Here is a 23,896-nt window from a genome sequence, read left to right on the forward strand (position 1 = left end):
CTAGATAGAACGCAGTTCACTATTCAATTGCATATAAAGCAAGCGGGCCCCAAGTATGAATTCTAAATTTTGAATTGCGAACTGCGTTCTAGATAGAACGCAGTTCACTATTCAATTGCATATAAGGCAAGCGGGCCCCAAGTATGAATTCTAAATTTTGAATTGCGAACTGCGTTCTAGATAAAACGCAGTTCACTATTCAATTGCATATAAGGCAAGCGGGCCCCAAGTATGAATTCTAAATTTTGAATTGCGAACTGCGTTCTAGATAGAACGCAGTTCACTATTCAATCGCACTAAATTTTGAAGTGCGAACTGCGTTCTATAGAACGCAGTTCATTATTCAATTGCATATAAGGCAAGCGGGCCCCAAGTATGAATTCTAAATTTTGAAGTTCATTGAATAGTGAACTGCGTTCTATCTAGAACGCAGTTCACTATTCAATTGCATATAAGGCAAGCGGGCCCCAAGTATGAATTCTAAATTTTGAATTGCGAACTGCGTTCTAGATAGAACGCAGTTCACTATTCAATTGCATATAAGGCAAGCGGGCCCCAAGTATGAATTCTAAATTTTGAATTGCGAACTGCGTTCTAGATAGAACGCAGTTCACTATTCAATTGCATATAAGGCAAGCGGGCCCCAAGTATGAATTCTAAATTTTGAATTGCGAACTGCATTCTAGATAGAACGCAGTTCACTATTCAATCGCACTAAATTTTGAATTGCGAACTGCGTTCTATAGAACTCAGTTCACTATTCAATTGCATATAAGGCAAGCGGGCCCCAAACTGCGTTCTAGATAGAACGCAGTTCACTATTCAATCGCACTAAATTTTGAATTGCGAACTGCGTTCTATAGAACGCAGTTCACTATTCAATTGCATATAAGGCAAGCGGGCCCCAAATATGAATTCTAAATTTTGAATTGCGAACTGCGATCTAGATAGAACGCAGTTCACTATTCAATCGCATATAAGGCAAGCGGGCCCCAAGTATGAATTCTAAATTTTGAATTGCGAACTGCGTTCTATCTGTCTATCTGTTGTCGAGCCCTCTGTGTCCCTTGATTTTATTCTGTATATTGTACGGTACAAGTTTTAATTGTTTAGGTTTTATCATTAATTCAGGTTTTGATGGCGTGTCGTCTTATACCGATATTATTGTCTATACATTAAATATTCTTAATATTATTATTACGTACTATCATTTTTATTTTTACTACTATTATAATTATCATTATTATTAGTGCTTACTTTAAAAAAACCCAAGGATATCTGAGAATTGAACCAGAACTTTCTGACATGCATGAATTTAATGTAGAATTGAAAATGTATTTTCATTCAATAGCTTCTTTATGTAGAGTAGGGGCATATACATATAAACTGTATGATTAGTACCCTGTTGTACGGTATAGCATACATAACTATTTGTATATATTCTTGTTATTTTTTTATACCAAGGAACTATTCGTATTTGTTATTTGTCTTTGTCAGACACAATGTGTACAGAACTATCCGTGTGCTCTGTTTTATATGAATGTTTTATGAAGTCTATGACACCCGATCACAATAAATAGAATTACCTCGTTTCAGACAAAACACTGCATAATTGTTTCATCTGCGTACGAGAATGAAAATCGAACACTCAATGTGATCAAGTTCACAGTTTGTGTACTCACTCGAAGAAAGATGCGCCATCTAATGGCGCCTGTGTTTACTTTTACAATAATCACGTAATGCAGGCATACACCGGCTCTGCTTCTGTAATTGTATTAGCTAATTAGACTAATTATTGATGTGGCGAACTTTGGTTTTTGTTTTTTTTGTAAGTAGAATTGATATGAAATCCGCCCACTATTTTACCTTACTTTCCCTTTTTTACAATGATATCCTGCATTGATGCCCTTTAAAGGGCAGCTTGTCCTTGGATTTGGTTTCTAAGAGACATGACCTCTGTAAACCTTGGAGTAAAAAGCATAGATTTGGAAGTCATCTAGTATTTTTTTTTTAATTACAGGGCGCGCTTGATTTGTCTACACCTAACGACCTGTGTACACTTTTCTATAATCAAGTGCAAAAGTGGACACTTTACGTGTACACCGTCTACACTTTGTGCAGGGCATGTGTTGGACATTACACTCTTATTTTCAATATGGCGGCAAAACGGTAAACATAGAAATCTGCAGAATTTCTTTTGTCAGCACATAAAATATGCTAGAGTTGATAGCCTAATTGTAGCACATATTGCGTGTGTAAATATGAAAGTGTTCAAAGCATATGAAAAAAAAATCAAAAGCTTTGTATTTTTTATTTATATAAAGAAAACATGTTTTGTCAGAAAAAGTCAACAGATACATTGAACATGTATAGTATACTAAGAAGTAAGAAAAGATGGTTTTTTACGCATTTATTTTTTCAATGCATATGAATGCACTAGCTTTCTAGTTATTTTGCCAGATTATACTTTTTCAGTTGTAAATTCACTTAAATATTTTTTTTTGCTTGACAATAAGTTTTCTCTTTTGCTGAGCATTGTGTCTCTCCTAACATAAACTAAACAATTTTAATAGCCTATTCAAAAGAAACAAACACATACTGTACTTTGCATGTACCTGAAAACTGGCAAGGTAAGCAATGGATTACAAAAATTATTTATTTTCAAAAGCTATTAAAAGAATTGTCTTAAAAACGGAACTCCTCGGCAGCTGTCACTATTTGGCGTCCATATTGAACACTACACCAAATTTCGCTTGATTATATGGTGTTAATCATCTACACCTGGTGTACAACAGTGTAGACAAATCAAGCGCACCCACAGTAAAATGGGACCCGGTCGAACCGATTATAAATACTAGAAATATATAATCTCTAGATACATTTGATCCAGTTCTGAATGGGCTTTTAAATTCCACCATGAGGTATGTGCTGTTGCTAATGTACAATACACTTTCATTCTCCAGTACCATATGCAATGAATTAAATCCTTATTATATAACGTCTTCCTTGTGATTAGTAGAGAATACATGATGTACAAATTTACTTTATTTTATTGGTTGAAATGCTGTTCGGCGCAAGGGAAATAATATTCTGATTATATAATATACCATCTTCCCAAGTCAAGGGTTTCTGATCCGCTCTGCTCTACATTATACATATATTACATGGCATCGAGGGCGACATACCAGAATATTTGCCCCGAGATGGCAGGAAAGCCCTGGAGTGGTATGTCGCCCTCGATGCCATGTAATGTATGTATAATATAACATTTTTGAATAAGTTTTCTCGTTATGTCACAAATGAGATAATTTTATTACTATGCCTTGAAAATTGCTGAATCACACCGGAAATAGTTATATTGCCCTCCCGGAAATATATTGCCCTACCGAAACTGTTACATCACCCTTGCGTGCAATCATTCTGCATATTGATTACGTCGGGTTCGAAATTTAGCTACAAGCAAACGTAAACAGTTCCTCGAAAATAAAAAAATTAATGTCATGACAGTGTCTGCTATGCAGAGAAACTTACTTTAATTATTCAATTTGAAAAATTATCTTGTTTTTGAAAGTATCTATCAACATTTTACAAGAAAATTGAATTGTAAGATATGAAGATGCATTAATATTTAAAATCTCATGTTAATAAGATTAATATAGTCTTAAAAAGATTCTTATTTTAAAAAATGTTATATAACATATATTACATGTCTTCTCGGGCGACAATATCTTCGGCATCGGGCAACATAACACTCCAGGGCTTTCCTGTCACCTCAGGGCAAATATTCTGGTGTGTCGCCCTCGAAGCCATGTAATAGGGCCTACATGTATATGTATAATATTTATGTAGTCAGTCAGTAACAAACCTAATAAATAATATTTACAGTCCACATATTTTTTGCATGTAAAGGGTGTGGAAAGCAACTGCAGCTCAATAGCTCTGCATCAGCTGAAGGCGGATCTATTTTGAATATTGTTGCCTTGGTAATTGTTTTATATTCATACGCGCAGCTTCATTTACATTTTTATATTTTTTATCAATGACACTTTACATTTTATGATTTGAAAATGATTTATACATTAAATGATAAGAAATGAATGTAATGATTTTTACTATTGATCGACGTTCTTTGATACGTCGATCCATAGAAAAGTTATTGAATTCATTTTGTAAATAACACGCAAAAGATAGTGAAAGGTTAAATGATGAGTTGAACTATTACGTCACTAACGTTGAACGATGTTGGGCAAAAGTGCAACGTCACCAGCGAAAATCAAAATTCATGCTTGCGGCTGTTACATTGGCTCTTCCATTAATTTGAACTTACCCTTAGGATAATACAGTAATTTTAAGGCATAAATAAATAATCGTTAATTCATAGATCTATTCCTTGAATCATATTTATTCATTAACAAAAATGCGTTTTCTCGAAAAAGCATGTTCATATCCCGGTTCTATATCCAGTTGATCTTACAAAGTTTTATTATATTTACTAGTATCTTGAAGTAATGTAATCTACAAAGGAGCTACATTGAAGGTTTATATTTTTATCTAATCGAATATTATATTCATTCTGATAAAGAGCACAACGTATTTTTATATTTTAGTGAATTGCGTTCAACGGCAGTAACTCTGATTAACCTTGAAATTATCTATTGTGATCAGAGTTATTCTTCTTTGCAAGTAGTATAACGTTGATATTGATCATTTTTATGATGATAACTATTTCTTCTATTACCGGGTTAACTCGCGAAACCCCGTATATCTCCGAATAAATTGAAGAATCATATCAGTGAGTTGTTTTCTTTCCTCGGGACAACCCATTATCACACTACATGTATAAACAAGTTCATGATGCTTCCGGAAAAGTTCCGACACAAACGCAAAAGGTCGGAATTTGCAATGATAAAATAACAAAGTTTTGAAAGATTGAGATAAAAAAAAGAAAAGAATGTATACACGTGCTTACATTAAGCTACTGAGTATAGTATGAACTTTTATTACACTGAGAAACAAGCGTCTGTGCTGTATTCCCGAGTATCCAAACTCCGTCACCATAAGCAGAAAACATTCCGCGTTGCTCTGTAAATTTTTGCAATCATGAAACATTATAATTATACCCCCGCTCCGACGGGGAAGGGGGTATACTATAAATAGTTCTGTTTTACCCTTGTCTGTCTGTCTGTCTATCTGTCCGTAACAAAACTTTCTGTCATTTTTCTCGACAACAATTCATTGCAGATGCTTGACATTTGAACACGGTTTGTTTAGGCATGCCATATGGTGGGATAAATTTTTGTACAAATCGGAAGTCCTCTTCCTGTTAAATGAAGTCTTTGTTAATTGTGTATACTTGTATTCACATCAGACCGGGGGTATTACTAGTGAGGAAATATCTTGTTTATAAAAATTATTTAAAAAAATATTTGTATTACTATATATTCAAATAAGACCACTGAATACGACATTTATCACACGTGCTTATCTAATATCAATAACCAAACTCCGTCACTATACTATATGCTATGCCAAGGAAGGAAGATACATTAATAATTTGGTTACGTTGCTTTCTGAACTAGCAAAGTATAATTAAACAAGAAATTCATTCAATTTTCCAGTGTCTCAGTAACTTGGGGGTCAGTCCACAATGTCGTTAGATTTATCCTAAGATATGACTAAGACTATAATTTTTTAGGATTTGTATGGATTTTAATGTTAATGAAGAGAGAGAGAGAGAGAGAGAGAGAGAAAGAGAGAAAGAGAGAGAGATATATATGAAGGGGATTATTGTTAATATATGCAATCGATTGAAAATACATGTACTACTTGTGATAAAATAGCTTCCTCGCATTTTCATGCGAGAGATTTTTCTCTATATAGCTGAACTGTGGGAATATTCATCTCTTAAATTGTTTTATTTTATTAGCAAGTAACTATTTAGATAATTCATATAGTTATTCCTTTTTTATCTAAAGTAACCAAATATTTATGTCAAATGCGTCTAAATTAATACACGTATTTCGAATTTTAAAGATGAAGAGGAAAAGTGTTAATTCGTGCTATCGGGACGAATAATTATTAAATAGCTGTGACGATCAAACATGCGTTTATTCAATACACATACAACATCAATCACACACCGAACCCGACCTGAATTCCGAACCCGTTCCAAATATAGTATACAGCATTTCATCAACATCCCCTTTTCTTAAGAAAATTTGTCAAAATTTCATCAAAACATCAAATTTCATCAAACAAAATAGACTTTCATCATGTTACAAACATAAAATGAATAGTGCACTTATTTAGCACAAAATGTCACTGAAATGGTAAAGTATCTGACCTATAGACACAAAATGATACAAAATTACATGTACACAAATGACTAGAAAATCACTTGACTTAATTTCATAAAACGAAGTCCATTAACCAGTAATATAGTCTTTCAGATAGGCTGGTTTTCTCCTTTCGCGAACAGGTCTTCCTTCACGGAGTGGTTCATTTTGCGTTGGTACGGTAAGTTCAACGGACGGTGTTTCTGGTGCGCTTCCGCTAACAGTAGAGTTCGGATTGTTCACTGGCTTAGAGTCTGTCACAAAGTGTCTCTGTATGCCCTCTGTATCATCATCTGGGACTGAACGCATCGGTGAGCGGTCACGACTATAGAAATTAACTGTGGTAGGTCGCAAATGAATTCTGTTTCTACGATAAGTGGTTCCGTTCTGGTCCTTGACAGTGTATGTCCTTGGTCCAAGAATACCATTGATCTTTCCGAGTTTCCAGTTGCGTCCCTCTAGATGCTGGAAGAATACTGCTTGACCAACGTCCAATTCACTCTGCTCGCGAGACTTCTTGTCAAAGGATTTCTTTACTGTCTGTCTGCGCTGATTCCTCTTCCTGATGAATGCATCACTTTCTGGTTTCTCCAGTTTCTGTGGAAAATGTGGAATCATGCCACGCACTTTTCTGTTAAACATGATTTCTGCAGGACTAATACCAGTATCCTGTTTTGGTGTATTTCTTTGTTCAAGAATTGCTTCATAAGGATCAGTCTTCTCCGCTTCACATTTTCTTAACAAAGTCTTCATGATTTTTACAGCTGACTCGGCCTTGCCATTGGCTTGTTGATGCATAGGCGATGATGTCATGTGAGTGATACCCCACTTCTTTGCAAAATCTTGGAATTCTTGGCTTACGAACTGTGGTCCTCCATCAGACATGATTACATTTGGAATTCCAAATCGAGCAAATTGTTTCTTGAGTAAAGCTATTACTCTGGAGCTTGTCAAAGATGTTAGCAAGTCGATTTCGATGAAACTAGAAAAATAGTCAACTGCAATCAAATAATGCTTTCCATTCAGCTCAAACAGGTCAAGTCCTATTTTCTGCCATGGAGTAGATCCTTCTGCATGCTGCATCAATGGAGCATTTTGGTTCATTGGTTTTCTCTCTTGACATATTGAGCAACAATCAGCCAACTGTTTGATGTCTGAATTCATTCCTGGCCAAAATATTGTTCCTCTTGCCCTTCTCAGCATGCTATCATATCCAAAGTGAGCCTTGTGAAGTCTGGCCTTCATTTCACTCCTCAAAGATTTAGGGATTATTACAGCTTCCCCTTTGAGCATAAGTCCATCACTGTATGATATAGTGTCTCTAAAATCAAAGTAATGGCGAATTCTCTGTGGCGTTTCTTGTTTCTGCTCTGGCCAACCGTTCATCACAGTTTCCTTGAGAATTTGCATTTCCTCGTCACTCTCTGTTGCTCCTTTTATTTCACTAAGTCGAGCATCAGGAATGTCACATGGTTCGTCACTTTTCAATGCCATGATTCTTAGCCTCTCACTAAAATTACCTTCCTCACTCTTCAGATATGCGCGACTCAATGTATCTGCAATTGTAAGGTTAGTTCCCTTGACATACACAAAGTTAAAATCGTACCGGTTCCATCTCATCATGATGTCCTGTAGTCGCTTCGGTGCCATTGCAAGAGGTTTCTTCAGGATGGCCTCTAATGGTTTATGGTCATTCTGTATCATCACATTACGGCCATATGTATATTGGTCAAAACGTTCCAGACCGTATAACACAGATAACGCTTCTTTCTCGATCTGCGCCCAGTTTCTCTCTGACACTGTCAGTGATCTAGATGCATACTCCACTGGTCTACCGTCTTGAAGGAGAACTGCACCAATGCCGTCTTTACTACTGTCCACTTGTACTACTACTTCCTTCCCAGGGTCAAAATAAGCTAGTACAGGAGTTTCTGTCAGCATCATCTTGATCCTCTGAAATGCTGCTTCACAGTCTTTAGACCAATGCCATGCCTTATCTTTGCGAGTAAGTTCTCTGAGCGGCTCCATTATGGTAGAAAGGTCTGGAAGGAACTTCGCCATGTACTGAACCATGCCACACAGTCTCTTAATTCCTGAAACGTCAGTAGGAGGTTGCATGTCATTAATGGCTTTCACTTTCTTGTTATCAATTTTCACTCCATCTCTGGAAATAACATGTCCATGAAATGAGATTTCTTTCAGTCCAATCTCCTGTTTTTCTTTATTCAAGATGATGTGTCTCTCCTCACATCTCTCCAACACTTTTCTCAATTTTAAAGCATGGTCTTGCTCAGCTACTACATCGTTTTCTCCACAGCCGGCTATTATGATATCGTCTACCACGCTGAAAACACCTGTCATGTTTCCGAACACCTCATCCAGTTTCCTCTGGAATATTTCACTTGATACCTTTAGTCCAAAAGGTAGTCTTGCCCATCTGTACCTTCCAAAAGGAGTTATCATTGTCGTTAGTCTGCTGGATTCCTCATCCAACTTCACATGCCAAAAAGCCTCCTTGACATCAAGTTTTGTGAAGGTTCTGGCCTTACTGAGCTGCGGTAGAATGTCATCAAGAACAGGTAGGCGATAATGTTCTCTCATCAACGCTGTGTTGAGTGCTTGCGGGTCAATACACAATCTTAGCTTGCCGTTGGCTTTACGAGCAATAGCCATCTGGCTGACCCATGGAGTAGGCTCTGTAATCGGAATAAGTACTCCTCTATCTTCAAGCTTGTACCAAGCTCTGGAGTGCGATAGGGATCTTCCTGCAGGGAAGAGCTTTGGGTTTCACATTTGGGTCGACATGTAGATGGGCTGTTCCCAAATCACCTAAGTCACTGCTTGATACACTGGATATGAATTTCTCGTTATTTATGGTAATCAACTTTAATTTCTGTACCGCCTCAAGTCCAAGTAAACATGTGTAATGATTTGGAACAACAATGAATCTGAGTTGGTGCTTCTCATTTGTACGTGGATTGACGACTGTCAGATCTGCCTCACCAAGTGGTTTCATGTTTGTCTTATTCCACATGTTCAATCGGATTTTGGTAAGCTTGCATTGCTCCTTGCGGACATAACGCTGAGAAATTGTATTCACATCTGCGGCACTGTCAAGTTGAAATCTAATGTCACACTCATTGATACGCATTATTGCAGTTACTTCTTTGCCACCAGAACTAACAGCTTTCAACCATTGGTCCTCGTTGAATTCTTCTTCCTGACTGACTGAATGTATCTTCTTGCACTTTGCTTTGAAGTGATTCCTTCCACCACACTGTTCACAACATTTTCCCCATGCTGGACACTTTTGTCTCCCTGGTTCGTGTTTGTACCCACAGAATTCACAGTCTTTCTTCTTATACTGAGTGTGTTTAGTCTTTGGAATTTCCTTCTTTTTCTCTGTTTTCGGTTTGCTGTGCATGTACTTTTCAGATCTCTGTAGTTTGTTCACTTGCAGAGTGGCTTCACGTAGCTCCTTTACTTGTCTGTTGGATTGTTCATACGCCCTACAAACTTGTATGGTTCTTTCGAGTGTAAGTTTGTCCTCTCTGAGTAGAAGTTCCTGTAACTTTCCGGTAACTGTGAACACTATTTTGTCTCTCATCATTCTGTCAGGTTCTTTGAAATTGCAAGATGCTGCACGGGTCTTCAGATCTGTGAGAAAACTATCAAATGGATCTTGGTATGGGAGCTTCCAAAATCTGTGTGATTCGAGTACCTCATTTGATCTGGGGTTACAATAAGATTGTAATTTCTGAAACAGTTTATCAGGGTCATTCTTGTCATTACCATCGTCCCACTGGAATTGGTCATAAATTTCAACCACGTGGGGGCCTCCACAACTTAGTATTATGGCTACCTGCACTTCTTTGGCCTTCTCTGTGCCACCGGAAGCTGCGAGATACACCTCGACCTGTCTTTTCCATTTCTTGAAATTTTCTGACACATTTCCTGTTGTTAATTCTAACTCAGGGGGTAATCGAAAAGGACAGTTATATACCTGCACTGGGGTTGGTTCTGCTTCGCCCATGTTTCATATATGCAAATGGCGGATGCACGTGGTTGCACAAAAAGTCAAACTTTGCTCTTACAAATATCAGTTTGTAATGTTCAAAATCACCTAAAGAATGCCGATATGGAGCGTTGAGACGTTATCAGAGTCCACACACCGCTGCCACCATGTTAATTCGTGCTATCGGGACGAATAATTATTAAATAGCTGTGACGATCAAACATGCGTTTATTCAATACACATACAACATCAATCACACACCGAACCCGACCTGAATTCCGAACCCGTTCCAAATATAGTATACAGCATTTCATCAACAAAAAGGCTTGCTCAAAAATATCAAATGACGTTAATTAAGACTAAAAATGATACTGTACATGTATGTATAAATTCTAAACACACATTTTCAAGTCTTGACCAAGTGAGAAAAACTTGAACCATCAATAAACCCCACCCCAAAAAAGGGGTTAAAGCAGCTTCTTTTAACACGTTTTTTTTCGTTTAACATGGTCCCCATATTGGAAATTAAAAAAATATTTCAATTAGTGAATTTTCTAAAACTCTTGTGCACATTCCCAAAAATATTGAAATGAGAAACTTTACGTGCGTCCTTGGCTTTTGGCATATGTTCATTGATGCAATTCCAACCCCCACCCCACCCTATCTATTCAAGATATTAAATATGGTTTTTTCTCACAAGAATTAAGGCAAATATAGTATGTTGCAATTAACTTGGAATACCCATATAATTTCCTTAATGTATACTATACGAATGTGAAAATAGATGGATCTTCTAAGTATTTTGTGATTTTTCCAAGTATGCTTGAATTAAACTCTTCCCTGTTTTTCCTAATACAGGAACTGCTCACTAAAAATCTTAAGATATATCCACTTGAGGGCAGTGAATTTCCTGTTTTGTATTGGCGTCGTTTAGGACATGTAAAATTAAATATCAAAATCGTTAAAAAGCCAGGAAAATACTCTCTTCATATCTGTGTAAATTCTTTCTTCTTTCTTTTATATTCATATCATTCTTTACAACATTATTATACTGTAATCATCACATGCATGAATCCCTATTTGAGTCTCATTAGGCTACAGTATTACAGTACTGTATATCTGAGTCTCTTTAAGCTGCAGTATTACAGTACTGTATATCTTAGTCTCATTAGGCTACAGCACTACTATTCTGTATATCTGTGTTTCATTAGATTACAACAAAAACAGTACTGTATATCTGAGTCTCATACGGCTACCGCACTACAGTACTGTATATCTGAGTCTCATTAGGCTACAGTACTACATTATTGTATATCTGAGTCTCATTAGGCTACAGAACTACAGTTCTGTATATCTGAGTCTCATTAGGCTACAATACTACAGTACTGTTTATCTGAGTCTAATTAGGCTACAGTACTACATTTTTGTATATCTGTGTCTCATTATGCTACAGTACTACAGTACTGTATATCTGAGTCTCATTAGGCTACAGTACTACATTATTGTATATCTGAGTCTCATTAGGCTACAGAACTACAGTTCTGTATATCTGAGTCTCATTAGGCTACAATACTACAGTACTGTTTATCTGAGTCTAATTAGGCTACAGTACTACATTTTTGTATATCTGTGTCTCATTATGCTACAGTACTACAGTACTGTATATCTGAGTCTCATTAGGCTACCGTGCTACAGTATTGTATATCCTGATTAAACGCAAAAAATTATATCCGCGTAAAATCGGCATAAGGATACCTTGGAGGTTTTAAAACCTCACTTATTTTTCTGAAGGTTGTGAACTTTATGAAATTGTAACAAAGTTTGGTGCTCGCATTTTGAATTTTTGCGATTTGATGCGAAACAGCGGAATCGCAGAATTAAATATATTCGATAAAATTAACAAATCTAAAGTATCATTAACGTTACTCATTACAGGCTTAAGAGATTAAAATACAGTATGTGATATGAATGAATATATCTGTGATCCTTAAGCCTAAATCAAAACTCATTCATATATTTAGTTCCAAATAATATATATATTTTTCTGAAATACAAAACCTATATTCTGTACATATGTTTCTTATTCACACAAAATTTCGAATTGATTGAAATGTATATACCTGCGGCACCTGCCTCACTCACAGCCAGGCTTATTGTAGCTTTGTTAGTTTATCAATCATATCATTGTGCGTTTCTGTTGCGTTTTAAATGTGTTTAAGCTACCGTAATTGCAGACATAAGCATTATACATGTCTACCAGTGAACTGGTCTTGAGTGAAAAAAGAATTGGTTTGACAGACTTCCATGTCAAGCTTGCTATGATGTTCATTATGATACAGGACTGTGAGAATACAGCGTATCTTAAGTATTACTGATGCGCGGACCTAGAAGTTTGGGGGAGGGGGGGTCCAATTTAAACTTTCTTTTAAATTCAAATAGTAAACGTTCTTAGATAGGCCTCAGATTCCCCCTCCTCCTGGCAAACAAAATTACAAATTATCCCTCAGTCAGTACCCCCATCCCTACTCGAAAATAATTCTTGATCTGCGCATATAAATATGAGAACATATCAGCCTCTTTTCTAAACATTAAATTATCGGCAAATAATTCGCATCAGTACACACAAAATTCCTTTTCAAAATTCATTCCGAAGCATTCAAACGAAAACGTGTGTTTTGGGTTGGCAGGTTATGAAATAAAACATTTATTTTGGATTAAATTGTTATGTCTTGAAAATTATGAAAATACTTTATTCAGTAACATTGACAATTTGTTTTTAACCGTTGTAACTTGTTGACATTTGATTGAAGATTTCTGACATCCAAAAATTTGCCAAACCATAACGAAAAAAGCAAACGAAGTGGGAACATAAAGGCTGACAAACCGCGATATTTGACCCCCGCCCCCTACCCCCCCCCCCCCCCCGGTAATCACCGATAAGGTCTAACGTTACACATAATCCCTATCTCTATTTAGAATCTCGAAAACTATATCTAATACAGTATATAGAGATTGTATGGAATAAGGCTTTAAACCCCTAACCTGACCACGAGACCCCTCGTTACATGTATCCGAGAGCCATCTCCACCCCCATCTTCGAACGTTCGAGGGGAGCGGTGCGGACCAGAAACCCTTGGCTAGCAAAGAGCCCCCCCCCCCCCCCCCCAACGGAACTTCTTGGGCCTTTCCGGCAAGCTCGGAAAAACACGTGTTTTGACGAGCTTGCCGGAAATCCCGAGAAGTTGCGATCCCCCCCCCCCCCCCCCCCCGATAATTTTATTAAATGGTCGGGTTCGTTCTACAAATGAAAACCAAAAATGTCGTCTGGACTGAGCTTGAGTTGAGTAAGGAGGCCCTACAATTTATGAGTACAAAAGCTGAAATGTCTCCATGTTGAAAGATTAAGAAGTAACTTCTCTACCTCAATTGAACAGTATTGTGGAAGGCCTTTTTCTCTACCACCATTGAACAGTGGAACTTAAACTGCTTTACTATACTAACGTTATATAATACCATGCTATATCTATGATACCAATGTAGCAGTCTCATATTTTATGATTCATTTACATCTTAATTACATAAACATCATTTCATTTTGATATTTTTGTGATTTTCTGACTGCATATATATCAATTTAATTCTATAATTATTCAATTCATCTCAAAATATATTATGATATTTCTAAAATATCAAATCAGTATTTAATCATATTTATAAATCTTTTGCACTTTCCCCAATTGAATGCAATGAGTGAGATAGACTTTTTGAATAATATGTTAAATTGTATTTTTATAGTTTTAACTAAAGTCTCTTTATATGTTTTGTTTTAAATCAAAACTACTTTTATGATAATGTAATAGTTGCAGTTGTATATATAATTAATTACAGAAAATCTTGAGTCGTCATATTGAACTTGGTTCACCTTGTACGGGGGCTATTCCTATAGAACGGTATGTGTATGGTTATACTTGGAATATCATAATGTATTAGAACCATTTTAACAAGGCCTTGGACTTTCCGTAGGACTTAGCTATCATTTCTTGCGTCAAAACATGTTAAAAATGACGCTGGATTCAAGTGAAATATGCACCAATTGCGTAGTCTTAGCTCAAAAGCCAGACAAATCGTGTTGATTTCAATGAGCTTTCACTGAGTGGGCAGCAATGAAATAGACAGGCATACGTCACATTGCAGTTTGACACAGCTACCCAAAGTCCAAGCTCCTGTTATAATGGTTCTCTTATATGCATTATATATTTATGACAATGATTTTATGTCTCAAAAGTAAATGAATGCAGATTGATATAGAGGAGATACTATGTAAAGTGTACTTTACTTGTATAAGTTATCTCCCTTTATAAAGTTAAAATATTTCAATATATATATAAATTAACCTGTTACACCAACTACAAATCAGAGAAAAATATTTTAAATCAATATACATGTAACTCGCCAGATGTGTACTTGTCGTTTGCTACTATAAACTGTTTTAATTCTATTTGATAATGAATACTAGTATTCATGATTTTATTCGAAAAAAATTTGGAATTTTCCTTAGATTAAAAGAAACTGCTAAGTGTTCCAATTGCATGCAGATGTGTATCAGTTCACCAAGCTGACACACCTTTTGCAGGGAATCTGAGTCTGTTTAGGGTGAATTTTAGAGAACCAGCAATGTATATTGATTTTCTCTTATATGAAGTGAAAAAAGTATAGAAGTTTAATTATTTTATTTGTCAAACTTGTATAAAAGCAAATGCTCTGTTTGTTTATACAAAACCTATATTGTTACAGGTAGTAACACTTGGTGATGCTCTCTTTTGATGGAGTCCATTGATATGATTTGGAATTGAATTCAGGTGATTCACACAAGCTACCTGAGTGAGGTCATTTAGTGCACGTATTGATTGTAAGTTGTTAATCATTTTATATCTGTTGTTGATTGAAGATTCAAGACCAATAACATGATTTAGTTGACATTTTTTTTATATTTCCAAGATCCTATCTACATAAATTTCATTTTCTAAAATTGTTTAGGAAGATATCCACTTGTAAGAGAATTACATGTTGGTATATTGCTTTATCTTTGCTGGTTTGTTTGTTACAGTATTGAACAAGAAGGTTATATAGCCTCCTTATGTAATGTTGATTCAATATAGGACCAAAAGTGGGATGCAGAATTCAATTTTCATTGGAATTTACAGGTAAGAATCTTTTCAGGTGATAAAGCAATGAATACTTCGTGTATATTTTGTTACTCTCAAAACCATAGAGATTTACAGATCACTGGGCTCTAATACTATTAACTAAGAATATATTTAGGTCAAAAGATGTATTTTGCATCTTTTTTACTTGACTTGATCGAGTCATGAATTGCCAGAAATTTTCCATCTGTATATAATAAAGATATAGAAACCTAAAGCCAGACATTCATCAAGTTATTAACAATATTTTAAGATACCACATCAGTTACAATTTAAACTTACGTCTATTCTCATTTTATGACCTTGAAGCCTGTTGTCCATTGACTCTGTGACAGTGTCTTGTCTCCTCCAGACCACTGCAGTCATTTTTAACCAAATCTAATTTAAACTAGACTTGTTTAATCACTCCACTATTATATATTATATATCGGATCTCATGATTTGAGATGCAAGGTATATGATTTTTATCCAACGACTTGTGTGTTTTCTATCAAACACACAAGTCGTTGGATAAAAATCATAAACCATTGCAAATCATGAAAGATTCTTTTTTTTCACATGTTTTACCACACGGTAAACCTCAATCTTTTGTTAAACCTCAATCTTTCTGTAAACATTATAATTGTGAGCTGCACAACACATTCACTATATGTACAAGACGTCATCAACTTTACGCATGGAAAAAAGTTCCTTGAAGATTAACAAAAAACATTTCATTTTCTGGTATATTTTTATTAATTCATAAAAATCTGAAACACATCAAATGCTGCACATTATGACTCAATGCGTTTTCAACTGAATTATTTTGTTATTTTTCCTTTCTTCGTTAATAATCTGTCTAAAGCTACGTAATGTTTAATTATGACGTCATGTGGCGTAAGAACACACAGTGGAATATCAAAAATATATTCCATGAGTGATATCCACCGTATATTAAGATAAATATGTGATAAATACAAGATCTACATGTAACAACATCCTTTGTGTATGAATAAAAATGAAAAGTTTAGTTAATAAGATATATTTACATTCTACTGTGTTTTTCCATTAAATTCTGTGATATTTAAATGCCTCTAAATGCAACAACTAATCACTGCTATGAATTTACATGTAATTTACAATAAGTAGGTCTCAAACAGTGATTTCTATGTTATCGGTTAAAAAATATAAATCATAAATGTTATCAAAACACCCTGTTAAGCGGATTAGTACGTTTTTGACGTTGGTGCATTGTGACGTGTCTTGTGACATGCAAACCAGGCTATCCAAATTAACTAAATATTTCTATCCAATCAAATGCCGCGTTACAACCAGAATAATGCGCTAACATGCATTATTCAATTTGTCTGTTCACCTGACGGCAGTTATTGACATGACGACATCAAATATAAATCATTCAATGCTCTATTAAGCTTCTATATTCATATCATGTATATCTGTAAAAGAATAACAGTAATATAATGTTCATTTTTAGCAGCCCATTTTTTAAGCCCGTATCATAGTCTTTTGACGCAAAAACCAAATCCGTAATTTCTTAAATTATAAATAAATTAGAGGTATAATTATGAAAGTACATGAACTAAAGTTTTAGCTAATTTAACTATCTAACTTTAACTGAGTAACTAAGTTTTAAAATTAAAGCTCGGGTTAGCAATGAGGCTTATGGGCCTCTTCTGCAATTACTCTCTTTTTCATATCTTGCACTATTTTCAGACACTTCAGGACACAAATAAAATCAAATTATCCCGTGAAACTGATGGAATTCAGAAATTCTACAAGGTAAGATAATCATTAATCTTCCAGGTAAGATAATCATTAATCTTCCAGGTAAGATAATCTAATAACATGTAAAACTCTGTAACATGGTTTATTATTATTGTCTTGTTTTATTTATTTGACAGCAAAGTAATATTCAGTGTAACATACAATAATTTTTTTTATTAATCATTCAACATGAAATACAATTATTAATGAGAATAGAAGTACAATTTGTATATAAGTATTGTTTTGTTTACATGGTACATGTAAATGCAATCAGTCTCTTAACATTAAAATAAATACAGTTTGTTAATATAAAGTACATTGCTATTTCTCTTGTCATCTGAATCTATTGAAGGATGAAGTGAAGAATTCAGTAGAACTTTCTGAAGGGTCAAGAGGTCAACTGACGGCTTGTCACATGGAGCATATAACCTGGTATGTATGACAGACAGTAAGTCATGATTTGGAATGATCTCATCTCAATGTAAATATGATAATATATTTTAATGTTAAAATGTTCTCTTGGATAAAGTTGGTTGGGACATGATGTAATCTTGTGAGAATTCCTTCAGACTTCACAGGATTTAATCATGTGACCAACAAGTTTATATCCCATAGAACTATTTAACATTTTTATTCTTTCTTAAATAATAAGAAATAAACAATATTATATACATGCAATATAATTATACACAATATACATAAGAGTATGTTTACACACACACACAATACATGTACATATAAAATATACCTGTAATTTGTGCACAATCCACAGAAATGTTCCTCTATAGTATTTATACAGAGCTTGTTTAAGTGTTGTATTCACACATACATGTAGTTTGTATTTCATCTATCAATATGTAAACAATTCATATCAATGTATCACCGACAGTTTGTTTATATATGTAGATATACACACAGTTTGTTTATATATGTAGATATACACACAGTTTGTTTATATATGTAGATATACACACAGTTTGTTTATATATGTAGATATACACACAGTTTGTTTATATATGTAGATATACACACAGTTTGTTTATATATGTAGATATACACACTGTTTATATATGTAGATATACACACAGTTTGTTTATATATGTAGATATACACACAGTTTGTTTATATATGTAGATATACACACAGTTTGTTTATATATGTAGATATACACACAGTTTGTTTATATATGTAGATATACACACAGTTTGTTTACATAGAATACTGGATTTTCTTCACTTTACCTGTGATCCACTCACCCACAAAGAGGTTGTCTCTGGTGTCCACACATAGACCAAATGGATCCTGTAAATGACAGTTGTCAATGTAGCGGAGGAACTGTCCGTCCTGATCCAGGATGTGGATACGGTAGTTGTCATAGTCTGCTGTCAGGATCCGACCCTGGCTGTCTGTTGTGATGCCGACTGGATTGAATGATCCCTGGGTAGTAGAGGGAGGACCAGTGTAGGTAAACCGGAGTTTCCCGGCCTGATTGACCACCACTACTGCATCGGCTCCATGGTCTGACACACAGATATCTAGGTTCCTGTTCTCACTGATGTATTTATTGTACACACCAGATGAATAGAGAGGTTGTCCTTTGTCGTCGTACTGAATACTTTGTTTCTCTGTGGAGCCAGAGTAACACACAACTTTTGTTTGTTTATCATCACTGACCATGACAACCAGGAGGTCACCAGAGGAGGTACTACAGACATAGAGAGGTCTCCACCCCTGTAGTCTGATCACTGTCTTTATCTTTTTATTCTTCACTATGTTCACAGTTCTATCATTGCCATCAGTATAAACTAGATCCCCACTCCTTGTCACTGCTATGTCCCATGGACCGTTCCCTGACTTGGTTTTGACTGACTTCACTAGTTCTCCCTTTAGGTTGTACAGTCTCATCTTGTTGTCCACACCACTCGTCCATAGTTCTTCATCACTCAGACAGGACACACTGTATAATCTATTAGAGTCTCCATACTCGGTGTTTATCTGTGTGATGATCCGTGGTACATCAATGAGCGGTCTGTCCGGGGGAGAGGACTCAGCACCGGGGGAATCCATGGTGTAGACTTGTTCTTCTGTTTTGATAGATGACGCTGACAGAGAACCAAATTGTTGATAAAGCTGTTCTTTGTTGATCTTCTGAGGGGTAAAACTTGGTAAGGACACGGTGAGTTTAGGAGGCAATCTTCTGAATTCAGCATTCCTTGATTTGTAGGCAGAGACACGGCTGACATCATTGGAGTCCACTAACTTCTTCAGATCAGCAATGGTCTGTGTGATTTCATCAATGGTGCGTGTGATTTCATCTTCATGTTTGTTGAGGACGGCCAGGTGTTTGGTGTCCATTTCATTGAGATCAGATTTCAGTTTGTGGATCCTGGTGTCTATTTCTCTGTGCAAGGCTTCTCCATGTTTGTCTATTGCTGATGTCAATTTCTGGCTGTTTTCATTCAGAGCAGCTTTCTGAACTGGGATATTAGAGGCAATCTGTTGATATTTAGGAGAAATGGATTTCTCTAACTCTTGCATTTCTCTCTGTAAAAGTTCTTTTTTGCTTTTAATATGTAAAACAATGTCAACTGGTTTATGTCCTAAATGTTCTCCAGAAATACAGAGTGCACAAATAGGAATGTCACATTGTTCACAGTGAAGTTCACATTGTTTTGTGGAATGTTTAGAACACTTAGGGTAATTTGGAGTAGATCCCCGCTGTTCAAATGGCAGCACTTTGTGTTCTTTGGATTGATCGAAGAGATGTTCCCCCACACAGGCTTTACACAGATGTATGTGACAAATGTCACAGTACATAGGGGGTCCCGGGGTCTCACAGAGACGACACCGTAACACATCCTGGGCCCAACGCTCGTCCATGGTCAGGCAATGAACTTGCACGGATTCTGAAAAAAATTAATTCTTGTATTTTATTTACATATGTTCCCGCTTGTACAGATTTTGTATCCAAGATATAAATTTTGTGTTTATGTGTGAAACTGTCCTCTTTCAGTTCATTTTTTTGTAGTTGTATAAAATTCATTTACATGCACATACATGTATCTAAAATATCGTATGATTTACATATATGTTCAACCATCTAACCTTTAATGACTTTTAATAAGGTATTATATAAAAATGTGTTGTTGAAAAACGTTGGAAAATACAGACAGCATGCAGCAACATTTAGATCTCAAAACTGTACAAACCTTCAACTTCTATCATGGCGACTCGGGGTAATATATACTCTTCCTGGTTAGGTGACCTCTTTAGGATCACGTGATTGTTGTCTGCCTCATGAATTGCTAAAAACGTCATATATATATATTTACATTATCCAGTGTCTTTGTCTGTGATAACACTACGTATCGATTTTGTACTATATAACCCATAATACAAATGACGCCAAATCGAGGCGCCAGCTTGGTTTGTTTATTTACATTTTTATATTTAATCGTACGATGGCTTAAAATTATATAAATATAAGTAATAAGGAATCATTCTTTGAATATTATGAGGTGATAATTTCGGTCGGGGCGTGATCAAATCTATCATAAGGCCCTTCGGGCTTTATTGGATTTGATCACGCCCCGACCGAAATTATCACCTCACAATACTCAAAGAATGATTGCTTACTCCTTATGTAAATTTAAGATTATCCGCATCTTCGCTAGCCAAGTGAACCTTTGTGAGAAGCGGTGCGGATCAGAAAAGCTTGGATCATTGACCTTTATTTCTTTTAAATTATTCACAGTTATTTTAGGTACAGTCAAGTTCAATAATTTGTTCTAATTTTTGTAGACTGATCATTAGTTTTCCCTCGTTGGAGTACAAGACATCTTCATCATATTCAAGACTAGGCTTCAGTGGATCATATCTGTACGCCAAATGTGAATTTAAAAATTAAATAAAACTTCTTTTTAAGAAGATAAAGTTAAAAAGGCACACTATATTTTTTGGTGTAATTTACTAAGGCACGTAGCATAAACAGGAGGGACCCCCAATTTCTTGCAGCAAACAATTTTCTTTAAATTACAAAGACAAAAATCTTTTCTGAACTACCCCCCCCCCCCTTTTTTCGGAGCTGGTAAGAAATCTTAAATTTAACTAAGAAAATTAATCTTAAATTACCACCACCCGTGCGGATTAGGATTTTGAAAATAGACGTCGTTCCCCCCCCCCCCCCCCTTTTTTTTCTTTTTGCTTGTCAAGATAACAGATAAGTCTGCGCCCCCCTCCCATCACCACTTTCAAAAAAGATGCTTCATCCCAGCAACCAGATGTATTTTTAACTGTTGTGATTTGACGCTACATGATAAAGAACTTTTCATATTTTAGTCACTTTTTTAAATTGCGTACAAAATGAATTTTATATTTGCAATGTTCTTTTTTAGGTATAATTTTGCACCTTAATGAAGAAACTTGGACAGAAATCCTACCCCATGGACACCGAAAAATGACCTTTATCTAAACAGCGTGTTCAATAAGAATGTTTTGGGTGTTTATGGACAGTAGGGAAATAGTGTAAATACAACATACATTTTGGATGAGACACGGATTGATTGTGAAGAGTTTTCAATTTGTATCAACACTGGTGACCATATAAATGAATAAAAAAATTTGCTGCAAAATTGTGTTTATACAAAATGTATTTGCTTTTCTCGTAGTTTTTTAATTTTGAAGGTGGTGTTGTTTTGGACAGCCTAAAAAGATGTGTACAAATCTGTTGGTTTGCGTAATGACGCGGTTTCAAGCGAAATATGCACAGATTGCACAGTCTTAGCTCAAAATCCAGACAAGAGCCATGGCAGAATGGCCAGCAATGAAATAGACAGAACTACGTCACATTGGTGTTTAACACAACTACAGAAAGTCCAAACTCTTGTTAAAATGGTTCTATTAAAGGTCCTACGATGATGTTCTGTAACCATGTTGTCAGTCCTTGATGGGCCGCCTACTATTTAACACACGGACAACATGGTGTTATCTCTGAAAACTCAGATTAAAAACTATATTGATATGTCATCTTGTCCAAGAAGAAGTTTTAACAGTTGGTGTTGAAAAAATATATACCATAACCGTCTCACCCCCACCGCACCTAAATGTACACATATCACAACAGGATATACATGTATTGAATATTTTATATACAGGTGCGTTTATATTATTTTAATTGTACACACAACACAATAGGGTATATTGAATATTTTAAGAGACAGAAAAAATAACCAACGAAAAAAACCTAAGATAAGAGTAAAGAGATAAAACATACTTTGAGAATGTTGAAATTACACGCTCTATTTGAAATATTATAGATAAGAATTGAAGAAAAAAAGAGGTATGTTATAGTAACCGTTTTTAATTTTACAATATTTGAGAATAAACCGTATTGACAAAATTCTCATTAATGTCACTAATAACAAGACTTTATAAATAAACCAGCTGAGATGTGTTATAGAAACATCAAGCACATGTTCGTTGTATGGATCTCAATATCAATGCTCCTCACACAATATAGAAACGTACAAAGAGGAATAACTCTTAGTGTAATTTGATCAACAGAATTTTTTTGCGAAGGTCATGCACTTTCAAGGTATCACACCGGTAATTGTTTTCACTAAAAATCAGTTTGTATTCCTCATGACAAAATATTCGGAGGAAATGTTATTTGTTACCTATCTCATCAGCTAACACCATAAAAAGGGCAAGCGATACGGCATTTTCTCAAAATATCTAGCTCCAAACAGGTCTACCCTCAAAACCACGTGTTTTCCATTTGTATGTAAACAGACTGCACACTCCCCAGGAAGCTGCTGCATGTGCCCTGAAATAAGTAGTCCCTGTGAAAAAAGATCATCACTTAACAAAATACATGAAATATCCTACTCAGCGGTACAAAAAAATTTAAAACTGATTAAAGGAAAATGTAAAAATGCAGTCAAGGAAAAAAATTATTCTGAAGTATATAATTTATGGAACTACAATTGAATTGGCCGATTACCAGTGTGATACCTTTATTAAGCTTGTGACTGTCAGAGTTCTCTCTCTTTACTTGTCTGTCGAAAAATGCGATTTAAAAAAAAGGGCTCATAGAGTCGAATTGTCTCATTTTCTACAAAATGATATGCTAAATAGAATGTTTTCATTGGAAGAAAGTTAGTGTAAGCTCCAGAGAGAGAGAGAGAGAGAGAGAGAGAGAGAGAGAGTTGATTTTAGGACAGCTAAATTTTTTAAATATCAAACAAGACATACAAGTAAAAGACATAACTATCAAACGCATTCCATTGTCGACCCAATCTGATTAAATCAAAGCAGTTCCTTTATTGACAATTATTTTTGTTGCAGCATCAGTTTTCTTCTTGTAATTTTTTTGTGTGAAAAAATCAAATGATTTTGAAATTGTACAATTTTTTGTAAAGTGAAAAGACGACAGTACAGCTGCTTCAGCCTGACTAAAAATGTGTTTTTATGTTCCTGCGTGCGGATGAATCGTCCCCGATAAACCAAGTACTGTTGGATCATCCCAGACCGTCTATTTTTTTAAGTCATTTGATAGAATTAAGCTAGAATTAATTTAT

The 23,896-nt window shown here is 35.4% G+C and overlaps 2 protein-coding genes and 1 long non-coding RNA gene across 9 annotated transcripts; 1 reads left to right on the forward strand and 2 right to left on the reverse strand.

Moving 5' to 3' along the window:
• Positions 1–6,425: 6,425 nt before the first annotated feature.
• On the reverse strand, positions 6,426–9,008 carry LOC117688397 (retrovirus-related Pol polyprotein from transposon 297). Its single transcript, XM_034466448.2, has one exon. The coding sequence runs from the start codon at positions 9,006–9,008 to the stop codon at positions 6,426–6,428; it is 2,583 nt and encodes an 860-aa protein (XP_034322339.2).
• Positions 9,009–13,629: 4,621 nt separating this feature from the next.
• On the forward strand, positions 13,630–21,951 carry LOC117684945 (uncharacterized). 7 transcript variants are annotated; one of them, XR_010707450.1, is made up of 8 exons: positions 13,630–13,758; positions 14,239–14,300; positions 14,909–15,026; positions 15,145–15,259; positions 15,458–15,554; positions 17,268–17,333; positions 17,671–17,750; positions 21,713–21,951. It is a non-coding gene; the product is annotated as an uncharacterized lncRNA (long non-coding RNA). The 7 variants fall into 7 exon arrangements; XR_010707451.1 differs by having other exon boundaries at positions 14,909–15,003; XR_010707452.1 differs by lacking the exon at positions 14,909–15,026 and adding an exon at positions 21,120–21,197 and having other exon boundaries at positions 13,631–13,758.
• On the reverse strand, positions 18,399–20,697 carry LOC109619323 (E3 ubiquitin-protein ligase TRIM71-like). The gene is made up of 2 exons (XM_020069145.3): positions 20,528–20,697; positions 18,399–20,224 (listed from the first exon to the last, which is right to left on the reverse strand). The coding sequence occupies exons 1-2, from the start codon at positions 20,634–20,636 to the stop codon at positions 18,528–18,530; spliced, it is 1,806 nt and encodes a 601-aa protein (XP_019924704.3). The 5' UTR covers positions 20,637–20,697; the 3' UTR covers positions 18,399–18,527.
• Positions 21,952–23,896: the final 1,945 nt, after the last annotated feature.

Source organism: Magallana gigas, chromosome 7 (assembly GCF_963853765.1).
Source record: "Magallana gigas chromosome 7, xbMagGiga1.1, whole genome shotgun sequence".
In the NCBI taxonomy this organism is placed as follows: Eukaryota; Metazoa; Mollusca; class Bivalvia; order Ostreida; family Ostreidae; genus Magallana; species Magallana gigas.